The 17,783-nt window shown below is 33.6% G+C and overlaps 2 protein-coding genes across 2 annotated transcripts in view; one reads left to right on the plus strand and one right to left on the minus strand.

The window, feature by feature from the left end:
* LOC137404607 (neuralized-like protein 4) overlaps nucleotides 1-15,771 on the plus strand; it is a 129,947-nt gene extending 114,176 nt beyond the window's left edge. Inside the window, exons 26-27 of the mRNA XM_068090827.1 lie at nucleotides 3,377-3,518; nucleotides 15,211-15,771. Coding sequence (XP_067946928.1) covers nucleotides 3,377-3,518; nucleotides 15,211-15,421 — 353 coding nt within the window. The 3' untranslated portion in view covers nucleotides 15,422-15,771. The remainder of the gene's footprint in view (nucleotides 1-3,376; nucleotides 3,519-15,210) is intronic.
* Nucleotides 15,772-15,928: 157 nt separating this feature from the next.
* Nucleotides 15,929-17,783, minus strand: part of LOC137404606 (phospholipid scramblase 2-like) — a 36,769-nt gene continuing 34,914 nt past the window's right edge. Inside the window, exons 8-9 of the mRNA XM_068090826.1 lie at nucleotides 17,377-17,436; nucleotides 15,929-16,296 (exon numbers count right to left, since the gene is read on the minus strand). Of these exons, the coding sequence (XP_067946927.1) occupies nucleotides 17,395-17,436 (42 nt within the window). The 3' untranslated portion in view covers nucleotides 15,929-16,296; nucleotides 17,377-17,394. The remainder of the gene's footprint in view (nucleotides 16,297-17,376; nucleotides 17,437-17,783) is intronic.

Here is a 17,783-nt window from a genome sequence, read left to right on the forward strand (position 1 = left end):
ATATTCTACATTATGTGATAGACGAACACTGAGAGTTATATGTATAGATTTTTTATATTCTACATTATGTGATAGACGAACACTGAAAGTTATATGTATCGATTTTTTATATTCTACATTATGTGATAGACGAACACTGAAAGTTATATGTATAGATTTATTATATTCTACATTATGTGATAGACGAACACTGAAAGTTATATTTATAGATTTATTATATTTTACATTATATGATAGACGAACACTGAGAGTTATATGTATAGATTTTTTATATTCTACATTATGTGATAGACGAACACTGAAAGTTATATATATAGATTTATTATATTCTACATTATGTGATAGACGAACACTGAGAGTTATATGTATAGATTTATTATATTCTACATTATATGGTAGACGAACACTGAAAGTTATATATATAGATTTATTATATTCTACATTATGTGATAGACGAACACTGAGAGTTATATGTATAGATTTATTATATTCTACATTATATGGTAGACGAACACTGAAAGTTATATATATAGATTTATTATATTCTACATTATGTGATAGACGAACACTGAAAGTTATATGTATAGATTTATTATATTCTACATTATGTGATAGACGAACACTGAGAGTTATATGTATAGATTTATTATATTCTACATTATATGATAGACGAACACTGAGAGTTATATATATAGATTTATTATATTCTACATTATGTGATAGACGAACACTGAAAGTTATATGTATAGATTTATTATATTCTACATTATATGATAGACGAACACTGAAAGTTATATGTATAGATTTATTATACTTTACATTATATGATAGACGAACACTGAGAGTTATATGTATAGATTTATTATATTCTACATTATATGGTAGACGAACACTGAAAGTTATATATATAGATTTATTATATTCTACATTATGTGATAGACGAACACTGAGAGTTATATGTATAGATTTATTATATTCTACATTATGTGATAGACGAACACTGAAAGTTATATGTATAGATTTATTATATTCTACATTATGTGATAGACGAACACTGAGAGTTATATATATAGATTTATTATATTCTACATTATGTGATAGACGAACACTGAGAGTTATATGTATAGATTTATTATATTCTACATTATATGATAGACGAACACTGAAAGTTATATGTATAGATTTATTATATTCTACATTATGTGATAGACGAACACTGAAAGTTATATGTATAGATTTATTATATTCTACATTATATGATAGACGAACACTGAAAGTTATATGTATAGATTTATTATATTCTACATTATGTGATAGACGAACACTGAGAGTTATATGTATAGATTTATTATATTCTACATTATGTGATAGACGAACACTGAAAGTTATATATATAGATTTATTATATTCTACATTATATAATAGACGAACACTGAGAGTTATATGTATAGATTTATTATATTCTACATTATGTGATAGACGAACACTGAGAGTTATATATATAGATTTATTATATTCTACATTATGTGATAGACGAACACTGAAAGTTATATGTATAGATTTATTATATTCTACATTATATGATAGACGAACACTGAGAGTTATATATATAGATTTATTATATTCTACATTATGTGATAGACGAACACTGAGAGTTATATGTATAGATTTATTATATTCTACATTATGTGATAGACGAACACTGAAAGTTATATATATAGATTTATTATATTCTACATTATATGATAGACGAACACTGAGAGTTATATATATAGATTTATTATATTCTACATTATGTGATAGACGAACACTGAGAGTTATATATATAGATTTATTATATTCTACATTATGTGATAGACGAACACTGAAAGTTATATGTATAGATTTATTATATTTTACATTATGTGATAGACGAACACTGAGAGTTATATGTATAGATTTATTATATTCTACATTATATGATAGACGAACACTGAGAGTTATATGTATAGATTTATTATATTCTACATTATGTGATAGACGAACACTGAGAGTTATATATATAGATTTATTATATTTTACATTATGTGATAGACGAACACTGAAAGTTATATGTATAGATTTATTATATTCTACATTATGTGATAGACGAACACTGAAAGTTATATATATAGATTTATTATATTTTACATTATGTGATAGACGAACACTGAAAGTTATATGTATAGATTTATTATATTCTACATTATATGATAGACGAACACTGAGAGTTATATGTATAGATTTATTATATTCTACATTATGTGATAGACGAACACTGAAAGTTATATATATAGATTTATTATATTCTACATTATGTGATAGACGAACACTGAGAGTTATATGTATAGATTTATTATATTCTACATTATATGATAGACGAACACTGAGAGTTATATTTATAGATTTATTCAATTCTACATTATGTGATAGAATAAAATGCGGAGATTATGAAAACAGGGAACTTTTTGTGAAATTACATGTTAAAGTATATTTTCAGTCAAATTTTAATAGGCGGTTCCAAAATCTGATGATTCTCATGATGAAAAATCTTACCCGTATGGAAGATCCCTTATCGACCATTCTGTTTTATTGACGCTAAGACCTCTAGTCTTAAGAGTGGCCGAATTACTTACACTGCACTGTATACAAGCATACACAAACGTACCTATATGACAGCAGTTTTCATAGCGACCAAACAATGCACAAAAAATAGTCATAACAATTAGGGGAAATTCCCTGTAATTAGGGTACATTCCCTAGTTAGGGAATGTACCTAGCTACATTCTCTCAATATGTGTAGTTAGGTAGGTCTAGCTACATGTAGGTATGATTATGCATATGATTGTACATATGATTGTGCATATATGTGTGAGTACACAGAATAAAAGCAGTTTCATCCTCAAAACCAAGTAATGATAAAGACATGGCACTAAATTTGGCTGTCGCCAAATTTAGTGCCATGTCTTTATCATTACTTGGTTGAAGAACTGAACAATCGTACCGAACAATCGTATTGAACAATCGTACTGAACAATCGTACTGAACAATTGTACTGAACAACCATACTGAACAGTGGTACTGAACAATCGTACTGAACAATCGTACTGAACAATCGTACTGAACAATCGTACTGAACAATCGTACTGAACAATCGTACTGAACAATCGTACTGAACAATCGTACTGACCAATCGTACTGAACAATCGTACTGAACAATCGTACTGAACAATCGTACTGAACAAACGTACTGAACAATCGTACTGAACAATCATGCTGAACAATTGTAATGCCCTTACATTTATATGCAATATTAATATAGCTTATTAATTACTGGCTTATCGATTGTTCATTTTAGCTGAAAATTCGATGCGACACATGCACAGGTCAGTGTGCGCTGGGGACGGGGAGAAGAAACCGGATACATTCGAGTCCGTGCCTGTTATACTTTCTCCAAGCATGTCTTATGCCGGCAGCCAACATTTCACCCAGCCAATTGAGTGAGTTATACTTGTAGTGTCAACAGTCTATACTTAGACGAGTTCGGCCTTGATTAAGAGTACTTTCATGAGTATATATCAACATATCACAGTAAATCTACCCCAGCTCAGGTCGCTTACCAGAAACCTGAGAGTTTGAGCACTCACCTTAAGGTCTTACATGTTCCCAATTACACACTTTTATGCAACTCACAAGGTATATATTGTTGCCAGTATTTATGCAAGCCACATTTGATATGCAGGTGTTATTGCACCCATTGCTCCATTACTACCAGAATTACAGCTGCTCTTATATGCAAACACATTTCAATCTACTCTCCGAGTGGGAGATATATATAACCACATGTAGATACATACATATAACACTCATGTATATATATATATATATATATATATATATATATATATATATATATATATATATATATATATATGTATATATATAGTGTATATACAGTCAAACATGGATAACTCAAACTTCACGGGGCCGAGTGAAAGTGTTCGAGTTATCAGAGCGTTCAAGTTATCAGAGCACTGTCACAAGTCCATGTATTTATTAGTAGACTAGATACATGTACATATAGAAACTATAATATAAATCAAATGCATAAATGGCTTGTTTCAAATTAAATGTTTCTAATGTGAAGTTTTAAAAAAATTTATCAGAAAGTAGATTTTTCTAACACTTGAGATTTGTTTGTTGTTTCATGTGTTGCTACTGCCAGGACGTTTTCAGATTAAAATTGGCAAAACTTGATCGCTGTTGAAATGCTCAGAAGAAAAGACTTTTTTTTTAGCGTTTTAACCAAGATCAATTGTGCCGATTTTTCTTGAAGTTTATGCGAAGGTTACCTCGCTTTTTCTTGCCTTCGAAAGACCATCGCTAAGCAGATGTTTGGTAAAAATCAAATTTTACCAAACCTTTAGAAAAGTCGTTGACAAAAATATTTTGCCAATGATGGTAATAACGGCGCCTATGAACTACTAAAAGTTGAGGTTTATCTCTATGGCTTGGAATAAAGTGATATTCTAAAGTGATAACAACAGTCTCGGTAGCCGTTGGGCAAAAAACTGTTCGAGTTGGCGAAGTTGAGGTCGAGTTATCTGAAGTAATTTATCATTGCGTGGGAACGGACCAAACAAAACCGTTCGAGTTATCCGAGAGCGAGTTATCCATGTTTGACTGTATATGTATATATATAATATATACATATAGTCTAGTATACAAGATACACAATCTAGATATTTCTAGGTGTTGGTGTGTATATACTATATATATATACAATCTATATATATATACATATTTTTCAAAGTATGTCGTCTGTCAGTTTTCCGGCTATAGATCATAAAATCTTGATATTCCCCATTCTGATGGATTTGAACTCACGTCGATTTTCGCATCAACGAGTGTTTTATTCGGATGCTCTACCACTGAGCTAGAACTACTGATGCTCTACCACTGAGCTAGAACTACTGATGCTCTACCACTGAGCTAGAACGCCATAGTTATCGGATTATTTCATATAAAATATGCAGGTAGTCTAATATATAAGATATACAATCTATATATTTCTAGGAGGTGGTGTGTAGGTGCGTCCATTATAGCTATTCAATTCTTGGAACTAAAATTCTGCAATCTCAAGGACTTGAATGAGATAGCGACCTCAAGTTTAAAATATATGCGCTCTACCACTGAGCCATACCAGCCGTCATGCTTGGTGATGTTTTCATACACACTATAACGTACGCTATAACACGCTAATTATTTTAGCTTTGCGCCCACACATTATGATGCCCTAGTTAAGGAGTATTTTGCGACCTAATTATATGCAACATGATGCTTCTTCATCTTTTTTTGTATGCACCTACACACCACCTCCTTAGAAATATATAGATTGTATATCTTATATACTAGACTAGCTGTGCTACCCGGCGTTGCCGGTGTAATAAAAAGTTTTTGGACAAAATTTGATTTGTATTTAACATACAACAACATTTGCCATTGTAACTTTCAAACTACATATCATGAGAGAAGTGTAGTTGAAATATTAAGAGAGAAAATAAACACAACCAAAAAGGTTTTCAAACTTTGTCAAACAACTTTTAAACTTCATATCATGAGGAAAATGTTTCATGCAGGTCAAATAAATTTAAAAAATAAAACGACTATAAAAGGGTTCAGATATAAATGTGAAATTATTAGCAAGTAATAGCTAAATTAATTCAGTTTTGCTACGATTACAATAGAAGATGATTCTGTAATGATACAATTAATACGAACTGAGAAAACAAATTAAAAATTCTGAACATATATATTTATATATATTTATTTATATATAAATCTATATATATAAATATATATATTTATATATATATAATATACATATTAGATTTATATATATATTTATCCCACGACCAAACGAGCGGATGCGAGGTTTGGGAGTTTTTATGATAAATGCATGTGCACACAACTTACGAAAATTATTCATCAACAATGAGACGAACCCTTGTATTAAAATTTCATCAACAAATTTAACCATCGTTTTGTAGAGTCGTTAAAGTATAATAACGATACAAAACACATACAAACCTATTTAAATATGTTACCAAGTCTTTGTAAATTGTCGAAATCCTCTAAAAACTTACCCATCTGATCGGATTATACACAAATAGACAGATTTATTTGGACGAAAATTGTCACAAACGCTTGAAAAGCTTGGTTTAATAAAAGTTAAGACCGGAAATTGAAACGCCGGTCGACAGATATTAGAACGATTAAATCGTGCGCATTTCGCGAAAAAATAACGTGCACATTTCACCAGTCTATGGCATTGTCGACGGTTTCTGTCACTAACGTAGGAGTACTTAAATCGTTTCATCTTTGCCGATTTCGAAGTATCTGAATTTTTAGAAACATTCGAGTACTTTGGTATTCTAACTGATGTCCGATGTCCAACGCAGTGTAAGTATAGGAAATGACGATACTTTTTTCTAACGATTCTTATGAGATTACGATATTTAATTATAAGTTTGGACATTATTCTTGATACTTCTTGATATTATTAGCTATGACATTTTGAAATGTAAACAAAGTTGCGCATTGGTTTTCTATTATTACTGTATTACTATTACTAAGTTTGGATATTCTTTTTGATACTTCTTGATATTGTTAGCTATGACGTTTTTAAATGTAAACAAAATTGTTCATTGGTTTTCTATTATTACTGTATTACTATATTAATAATATTGGTTATTCTAATAATATCAGTGCATTTTACTTCTAATATTGCATTTCTCCTATTGCAGCGGGAGAGATATAAACATATAATCTTTTCCTTTCATTATTGCTGTTTGTCATGATCAAACACTTTTTTAAATAGATTTTCTAAAAATTTATATAAATATCACTTCTTGATATTGTTAGCTATGACATTTTGAAATGTAAACAAAATTGTGCATTGGTTTTATACTATTACTATATTAATAATATTGGTTATTCTAATAATATCAGTGCATTTTACTTCTAATATTGGCCAATATTGCATTTCTCCTATTGCAGGGGAGAGATATAAACATATAATCTTTTCCTTTCATTATTGCTGTTTGTTGTATATAATAACACCCACACCCAGTACATTACAGCTACCATTGCAGTTATCCTATTGCACTGCAGTACCATTTGACTGCTAATATTGCATTTCTCAACCATCAGTACCCTTTCTTTTTTCCAATCTCACTTTGGTCGTGGGCTGTATGACAGTGGAATTTCTAGTATATATAAATCTATTATTTTATATATCTTAGCCTTTGTGCAAAGCTCATCACTTTTGTGATTTGAGCACTCTGGTGCCAGCACATTGACTTTCTTAAAGTCTGTGAGGCAACCTAGTAGTGTTTCATGGCAGGAAGTCAACTCTCATTGGTAATGGGACTTGTGTCTCTTGCCTAAGCTCTGAGCTGCACTGATGAGGCTTCAACAGCCGAAACAGTACTGTCTGTAGCATGTATATATAAATCTATATACAGTGAAACTCGGATAACTCAAACTTCAAGGGACCAAGCAAAAGTGTTCGAGTTATTAGAGCGTTCAAGTTATCAGGACAGTCATAAATGCACGTATTTATCAGTAGATACATGTAGATATACAAACTATACATCAATCAAAAGCATAGATTGCTTGTTGCAAGTTAAAGGGTCTTTCATGTGAAGTTTTAAATATTTTTAATCAGAAAGTATAGATATTTTTCTATCACTTGAGATTTGTTTGTTGTTTTAGGTGATGTGAGTGCCAGGACGTTCTCAGATTAAAATTGGCAAAACTTGATCGCGGTTAAAACGCTCAGAAAAAATACATACGTATTTTTCTACTGAGCGTTTTAACCAAGATCAATTTTGCAGTAAGTCAGTTATTACAAAACTGCTTTACTATTAAAAACTCATTATCAATTTTGATTATTTTAATTTATTTGACCTGCATGAAACATTTTCCTCATGATAGGAAGTTTAAAGGTTACAATTGTTTGGCAAAATTTGAAAACCTTTACAGTTGTTTTTATTTTCTCTCCTAATTTATTTCAATTACACAAAACACTTTTCTCATGATATGAAGTTTGAAAGTTAGAACAGTAATTGTTGTTATACGTTAAATAAAAACAAATTTTCTGTGCAGAGACTTTTACTACCCACGCAACGCCGGGCATTCAACTAGTATACAGTGCACCCTCGAGATACGATTACCCTGATATACGATTTTTTCACCCTACGAAGTGAAACACTGTGATATCTTCACCTCGCTATATGAATTTTATTTCACCATACGATTTTGAGAAAAGTTTCGCCCGAGTTAAAATTTGGCGGTCGGTGTGGTCATAACGCACGTCAAAATAAAAAAGACACCGAAATATAGTTTGCCGAAAACATTTTCAGAACGTTTAGAAGAGACACGATGATCGAATTCTCTCATGTCAGCATTCCGCATGTAAAATTTCTTGTAAAATACACAAGCGAGAGCAAATATTCATTTGTAGCGTTATTATATATTTTACTGTAAATTTTTAAGTCAGCATACGTATATAACTACAAGTATATACATTTAATTCGTTAGCTATGGAATCTGAGACCGATACAAACGTTACAAAACGAAGGAAAAATGATTTCTGTCAACAAAGTTGGATGTCGTAAATAAGAAGGCACCCGCATTATTAACATTGTCAAGGAATATGATCGCAACCAAGCAGCATTTGTAATTATTGTTAAAACAAGAACTCCATTAAAGCAAGCACAAGAAAGAGCTTCTGATTAAAGATTTGAAGGAGCTAGGTCATGCACGCGATCAGCATTCAAAAGGAGCAACCATTTAGTAAAGGCGAGGAAATAGAAGATACAGAAAACCCCACATTGGCAGAAATATTTCAAGCGTTTAATTTGCTGATGTGGACTGGTACATTAAAACAATGCATGTATAATATATATTATTCATCTCTTGTGGGGCATGTTTTTCATATTTTATTCATTTTATTTGTTTCTTTTTGATTTTATGTTTTATTTTTTTGTTTAACCATGTCTTTGCAGGTGGGCTTGTTATCCCCTACGTGAATACAATTCATCATATGTATGTAACTCATATAACTAGCTACTCAAGATAGTTGATGCATTCACATTACTTTCTGAAACTTGTTAAAGCCTTGTCCTCTAGTGTATAAATACGTACCAACTTTGTACGTATGGTTACATTGATTCTTGTGCACATTTCATACAAGAAAAACTACTGTAGCACCTTTTTTGGATCCTTCTATAAGCTTTAGCTAGCTAGCAGTTTTCTGCATTGCACCAGCATTTTTTGCTTTTAAACCAGAAGAAAAATTGGACAGGACTAAACAACCTTCTTTAGCCTGCTAAAAATTCCATTTTATTACGTATTAAATTAATCTTCAAGTGTACAGCAACATAATTAGCATCGATACGTTTTTGCCTTTTCTCTGCTTTATTCGCTACAATATACCAGCTAAAGTCACGTTACTCCAAAGGTATGTACGTCCTGTATCACAGGTGTTCTTTAGCAGGATATTGCCGAGGCCGGGCCGTAGTCTACACACACAAAAAAACAACAAAGGTCCACGTAGTTATGAGCACAAACAAAAGTATCCACCCAAATATCTCACCAATCTATTGAGCAGCACACACAAAAACTAAACCAATCGACAGAGCCACCGATCATGTCAAAATATTCCAAGTTTCAAGTTGTGTCTTGCACAACTCACCTTATGGTTTATCAAAACTTGTCCCAAAGTCCCTAATAATTTGAGACTGTCCAATTGCTGTTTAGAAATGGTCGCCGCTAGCCTAACCTAACGTCATGATTCAACATCTCACTCGACTATCGGGGCATTGCTAGAAGAGGGAATCAAAAAGTTCGGGAGCAATCAGCAATGCCCCGATAGTTACTGAGATGTTAAATTAGGACGTTAGGTTAGGCCAGCGGCGACTATTTCTAAAACAGTAATTGGACAGTCTCAAATTAATAGGGAATTTGGGACAAGTTTTGATAAACCATAAGGTGAGTTGTGCAAGACACGACTTGAAACTTGGAATATTTTGACATGATCGGTGGCTCTGTCGATTGGTTTAGTTTTTGTGTGTGCTGCTCATTGGATTGGTGAAATATTTGGGTGGATGCTTTTGTTTTTGCTCATAACTACATGGACCTTTGTTGTTTTTTGTGTGTGTAGACTACGGCCCAGCCTTGGCTTCGGCAATATCCCGCTAAAGGACACCTGTGGTCCTGTATAGCAAATAAAATTTCATTTTTCTTTTCGGTAGCCATTAAATGGTCAGGTGTGTGAGAGGCCGCTTTCGATAACTGCATCGCTCGGCCTTATTGAATTCTGGTTGAAAAAGGTTTCAACCAGACTCGCTAAATTTTATAATGAAAGTGAACACAGAAACTTATGAAGGATAAAATTTCGCGATAACAGTTGAGATTCATTAAGATAGTTCAAAATACATACTAAAACTTGGTTTTAAGGGTGAGTTTGGCAAGCTAAACTTATTTGAAGTGAATTCTACATTTATGTTATGCATACCTTATGAAGGTAAGAACTTGTTACCGTACAATCTGCATTTGGTACACAGATTACAATTTTACAGTATTGCAGATTATAATCACTAGGTGCACTTAATACAATGCAGCTACTGTAGGTAACTATAGTTACTAAAGTTAACATACTATTTTGTAACTAATTTTCAATATGTACAGCATTTTTATAAAATTTTAGACGATTTTTACCTTCTTTTTTTCATTGTCCCACGACCAAACAAGAGTGAAGCGATTGATTGGGAGATTTATGATAAATGCACATGTGCACACAACTCCCGAAAAATTATCCTTTAACGGCTGTCACCAAACCCTTGCAACAAAATCCTATCAACAAATTTAATATTTTTCAGTAAAGTCATTTAAGTATAATAATGATACAAAACGCATATAAACCTATTTAAATATGTTACCAAGCCTTTGAAAGGTTACCGCAAATTCCTAAAACTAACCTATCTGATCGGATTATACACAAATATACAGATTAATTTGGACGAAAATCGCCACAAAACGCTTGAAAAGCTAGGTTTAATAAAAGTTAAGACCGGAAATTGAAACGCCGAGCGACAGAGAATAGAACGATAAAGTCTTGCGCATTTCACGAAAAAAAAATGTGCACTTTTCACCAGTCTATAGCATTGTCGAATTGCCGAAGGTTTCGGCAATTAACATAGGAGTACAGAAATCGTTTCATTTTTGCCGATTTCAATTTTTTCATTTTCAATTTCATTTGCCGACACATTTGAGTACTTTCGTATTCTAACTGATGTCCAATGCAGTATAAGTAAAGGAAATGACGATGATATTTTTTAACGGTTTTTATGAGATTATTACAATAATTAATTATAAGTTTGGATGACTACAGAACAATGACTACGTAGTACAGATTTTCTAAAAATCTAACGCAGTGTAAGTAAAGGGATATTCGATGATATTTTTTCTAATGGTTCTAATGAGATTATTACAATAATTAATTATAAGTTTGGATGACTACAGAACAATAACTACGTAGTACAGCTTTTCTAAAAATCTATATAAATATCACAACTTCGTGATATTGTTAGCTATGACGTTTTGAAATGTAAACAAAATTGCGCATTGGTTTGCTATTATTACTATATTAATAATATTGGTTATTCTAATAATATCAGTGCATTTTGCTTCTAATATTGGCCAATATTGCATTTCTCTTTTTGCAGGAGGAGAGATATAAACATATAATATTTTCCTTTCATTATTGCTATTTGTTGTATATAATAACACCCACACCCAGTACATTACAGCTACCATTGCAGTTATCCTATTTGACTGCTAATATTGAATTTCTCAACCATCAGTAACCTTTCTTTTTCCCAATATCACTTTGGTCGTGGGCTGTATGACAGTGGAATTTTTAGTATAATTACAATAGTTTCTATACCCCGACATACGATTTTTTCGCTATACGATGCCAGCCTTGGAATGGATTAACATCGTATCTCGAGGGTGCTCTATATATACATGTATATAAACACATAGGCAACTTCTTCAATAAAGTAAATCCGGCTAACCACTGAGGGGCATGAAAAGGCTAAAATGCAAGCATGCATGAAATAAAGATAGCCAAATGATGGTTTAGCTATCTTCAATGAAACACCCAGAAGAATAAAGCTGATCAAAAAGAACATCTGTAAAATCTTCGCTAAAACGAATTACAGCATCGAAGCTAATAAAAAGGTAGACTTTCTGGCGTCACTCTAGACCTGACACATTGGCAACTCTAGACCTGGCACAGTGGCAACTCTAGACCTGGCACAGTGGCAACTCTAGACCTGGCACAGTGGCAACTCTAGACCTGGCACAGTGGCAACTCTAGACCTGGCACAGTGGCAACTCTGGACCTGGCATAGTGGCAACTCTAGACCTGGCACAGTGGCAACTCTAGACCTGGCACAGTGGCAACTCTAGACATGGCACAGTGGCAACTCTAGATCTGGCCCAGTGGCAACTCTAGACCTGGCACAGTGGCAACTCTAGACCTGGCACAGTGGCAACTCTAGATCTGGCGCAGTGGCAACTCTAGACCTGGCGCAGTGGCAACTCTAGACCTGGCGCAGTGGCAACCCTAGACCTGGCGCAGTGGCAACTCTAGACCTGGTACAGTGGCAACTCTAGACCTGGCACAGTGGCAACTCTAGACCTGACACAGTGGCAACTCTAGACCTGACACAGTGGCAACTCTAGACCTGACACAGTGGCAACTCTAGACCTGACACAGTGGCAACTCTAGACCTGGCACAGTGGCAACTCTAGACCTGACACAGTGGCAACTCTAGACCTGGCACAGTGGCAACTCTAGACCTGGCACAGTGGCAACTCTAGACCTGACACAGTGGCAACTCTAGACCTGACACAGTGGCAACTCTAGACCTGACACAGTGGCAACTCTAGACCTGACACAGTGGCAACTCTAGACCTGACACAGTGGCAACTCTAGACCTGACACAGTGGCAACTCTAGACCTGACACAGTGGCAACTCTAGACCTGACACAGTGGCAACTCTAGACCTGACACAGTGGTCCAGGTATTAAATATAAATTAGTAAAATAGATAAGTTTTAGTCTAACCAGTTACTCCAGTTATTACTATTACTAGTTATTACTATTAGTGTAGAGTCATTTTGTAGCTTTGAATTTTACTTCATCTTATTTATGTTTAGTCGTAGAATTACTTTTAAACATGATCGTAGGATAACTCACTATTTATAAATACAGATATGCATATATGAGTATATAGATATGTACATGTATATATTATCATCAAAATTCAATCGATAACAACTATCCTAAATGGTTTTAGATTGTAAATTCTGTAACTGCAACTAACAACGAATAATCTAGTATTGTATGTATTCTAGATAGCTAGCCATTTTTATCTTATGTAGCTTCGTCAATGGTGTATAAAGGGGCCATGCTATCAAGTAACTTGCACGACAGCATTTAAAAGACATGTCTAGCACCATTCTAGAGTTCACCATTCTAGAGTTCACCACTCTGTTCAATATAATGTCATGGCAACAGTACAATCCATCAATTCACTCAACCAATGCAAACATATGTATACACTTGAGAATGGATAGTAAACTAGCTCCAGTACAATGGTGTCAGAATGTAGGGCACTTACTTATCAGATACCTATCATGTGTTTAGACAGTATTTGAATGCGGCTTAACATAATGGCTATTCAGGTGTTGTTATCTTTGAATGTAAGCTGGGGTCATTTCCAGTGGACAATAACTGAGTCAACTGCCAAGCCCAAGCGATTTCAATAGATGAAGTTATATGGCACAGCGTCAGTGTACCCTAGCTTGATGTTGGCTGCTCTAACATGTCGTCTATTGAAACCTTTCCGTTATAGTAACAATAGTCATTCATAAAAGCCGAAACTCAGGTTTTCTCAAGGTCTTGGTTTTTGTATGACATTGGTTACCAATATTGGCTGGTCTAAAATACGCAAATAATTAACGGCATATTATCAATGGCAAAGTCTATCGGCAACTGTCGCTGTATAAAATTGTGCTTATAAGAAAATTGAAGTACTTTTGTATAATTTTCGTTGTTTTACATGGAGGTTTTTGCTTGTTCCAAAGATTATCTAGTCAGTGCCATCAAAGAAACATTTTTACCAGTAATTATCTTTGTTCAGTGAACTGGTCTGAGCCGGATTGCTTAGGTAAAAGTGTTGTATCTGTTCATTCTCGCGAGGCCTTTGTTGAGCTCACAGCTAACTTACAATATATATCATAAAGATGCTTGTACTGAAATATACTGGGTTAGACATATAACCTGAGTTTTGAAATGCTAGTGTCTACGTATACAGTGTCAGACACATAAATTTAAAGCTGTCTGTTTTATAGTTTACATGTACTTATTTAACACGGTATAGAAGCGATAGGCATTACCACACTGGGCAGTTTTTACAAAATTTAATATAAAGATGATAGGCAAGGTGGTCTGATTGAATTATTGTGCCCCATATATTCATATTTATTGTAATATAGTCAAACCTTATCATTTGAATTTACGTCAACTCAGGACCCGCTGTGGATGTTAGTCTCAGGTTGTCGACAGTATTCCTATTATATTAGTAATACATCGCAATAATTTACTTCGTTCCAACAACCCGAAATCTATGACAATTGCTGTAGATAATTCCTTAATAAGTGTTGTAGATAATTACATATAGACATAACACTAATACATTATTAAAATGTGTCAAAAGATAAATCAATAAAAAAGAGGTTCTTATTGTTGTTGTACCTCAGAAGTAGGTGAATGAAAGTGTAGGCTTGGCACATAGATTATTCAAACTTGGACAAGGTCAAATTTAAACTACCTTAGCTTATTTCTGCTATTATTATGTATTGCTTGTCATTTTCTGTTATTGTTTATCTTCAACCTCTTAATCTACGCTTAGTAAACTGAAGCATGAAGTGTCGCGTGTTGAAAATTACTTTGAATGTAGTCAAATTTTTGCACAAACCTTACGGTGTATGTTGGAAAAATTATCATAAAGGCAATCAGAAGTAGAGGCTTGACTGTAAATGGTTTTTTCCACAGGTACAGGGATCGGAAAACTGATAAACTTTATCAAGTCAGGCTGGCGTTTGAGGCTTGTTTGAAACCTGGTTCTTTCAATGTTGGTCCACAAACGCTAGACGTTACCGAGCCTCAGGACCCTAAACTAGACATTAATGAGATTGAGTGGGCTACAAAGGAGCGTGGTAGTGTTGAAATTTATGGACTGTTGATAAAGATGGAGGCTTTATAGGTTATGGCCATGTGAAATTGCTGTATGGTTGCAGCTCTGTGATAAAGTCGTCTGCTGCAGTGTAGTGACTTGTTTATTTATTGTCAATTATTAACATCTTTAGAAACACTACAATTCATGTCTATTAAAATCTCAAAGTATCATGCATGATACATTGAGAAAGATATGCTGTTTGTTGGATGGAAGTTAGTGCAGTGTTGGACAAAGGTTTGAGGAAACCCTTCACAGCCATGCAATTTGGTATCTTGCTAAATATATATTTGTGAACTAAAATTATCAACGCAAAAAAACAGTATAATTATAGCAATTCTTATGAGAAGCTTTTCTCAGTTGAGCTGTTATGCCCGCTTTTGTATATTTTCCTGAATATGATCTAGTAGTGCAAAACTGAATACACCTTAGAAACTTTCAAGCCTCATCGACATGCATGACCAGACAAAGCTTGTCTAAGTGATTATGACTACCTACACTGAGAGGTCTATAAGAACGCCATAAGAGAACAATAACTAAACCAAGTAAAATATATTTAACATGCAGGAAAAGAAAAAAAACTAGCAAAAAGAATAGAGGATGTTTTTGTTTTAAGAGCAAGTTGATTAGAGATATCGCAGTCAAATCTGAGCTGAACTGTAGTGATATAATATGAGATGCAAAGTAAAAATGACAAAATCAAGTATATAAATAGATTTGGAATCACTTATTATGGCAGACTATCACAATCACTATCACAATCAGAAAGAGTACATGAAGAAAAATATTCTCAATATAATTGTTTGAGAACGTAAGTAGAAAATACATCAAAGTGCATTACAATAGATATATTCTTTTTAGGTGCCATAAATTCCTTCAGTTTCTTCTTATCACGCATAAGCTTTCTAAAATGATGATAATGATGTAATATACACAGGATTTGGTCGCAGAAGGTTATGAGACAAAGTAAGAAGTAACTTCTTTTTCAATATTGGGTTTACGACAAAATTAAAATCGGAATTATTTTACAAAATGGTACATACAAACATTGCTGACTAGACATTTTTATGGCTGCTTATGCACTAGTTTATGTAGGAACATACAGAACAGGTTTGAAAAACTTGGCTTTTTCATATTTCATACATTAGCTAAAACTGGAAACTACATGTTTGGTTTATAAATTATTATGGTCTAATTAAAGAAATGAAAATATGGCCTACAGAAGTCTAATGGCTTCAGAAATACTGCAATAACAACATAAATAGACAAAGGTTAATTTTATGAATGCAAACCTTATGAATTTCACAGTAATGGTAGCAGTCTACAGTTGCGTGTGATTTGCACGATTACTGAGCCATATGAATGTTAAATAATAAACGTTTCATGGAGAAATTGCTCAAAACAGTCATCTGTCCAATAACCATCTACCTCAACTTCCATTCTCATGTTGTTGGCTAATTTGACCATGTAATTTGATGAGGAGAGACAGCAGTCAAAAATCTTAACCTTTGTTTTTCTTTAGCTGGTTGCCGAACGGAGACTTTCAAGCAGTAAATAATGACAAACAGCAAAAAGTATAAAAAAGGGTTCAAACATCTCCATAACTTTGCAGACAATAACTAACATAACTGCTAAGCTAACAAAATGTTCTTCAAATCTTAAAAACATGTCTTATGAAACCTGGGTTTAAATGTGTCGGCGTGTAATAAAACTCGAAAAAAACTGTTCGAGACATTGAGATTCAGTCATAGGATGCCTCGAGTATTAACAGTAATAATGTTTTACCAATATCATAAACTCAGAAATCCCAGCACTGAAATGTATCCCCACCAAATAAACATAAATTATTACAAGCAACAAACATGAAACATAGGATCGTTGAACTCTGAACTCACTATCACCCAGTATTCACTTCTTTCCATAATACGACATATCCTAAAAGAGTAGATATTCAATAAAGCAGCAGGTCGACAGTAAAAGCTCACCTGGCCTTGGCTTAGAAACTAATTGTTGTTGTTGTTCTTGTTCTCAAAGTACATGAAATCCTACAAAATGATAAAAACTGAATGATGGAAGTTGTCAGTTGAGTGAAGTTGTCCTTCATACAGTATCACGTAAGTTGGTATCACGCAAGTTGGTATCTTGAGAGTAGCCGGTAGTGAGTAGCCGGTAGTGAGTAGCCGGTAGTGAGTAGCTAGTAGTGAGTAGCTGGTAGTGAGTAGCTGGTAGTGAGTAGCTGGGAGTGAGTAGCCGGTAGTGAGTAGCTAGTAGTGAGTAGTGAGTAGCTAGTAGTGAGTAGCTGGTAGTGAGTAGCTAGTAGTGAGTAGCCGGTAGTGAGTAGCTAGCAGTGAGGGTGCTTTCTGATTCCTGATGTGTAAGAGATATGTGACAT

Source organism: Watersipora subatra, chromosome 9 (assembly GCF_963576615.1).
Source record: "Watersipora subatra chromosome 9, tzWatSuba1.1, whole genome shotgun sequence".
NCBI classification, from domain to species: Eukaryota; Metazoa; Bryozoa; class Gymnolaemata; order Cheilostomatida; family Watersiporidae; genus Watersipora; species Watersipora subatra.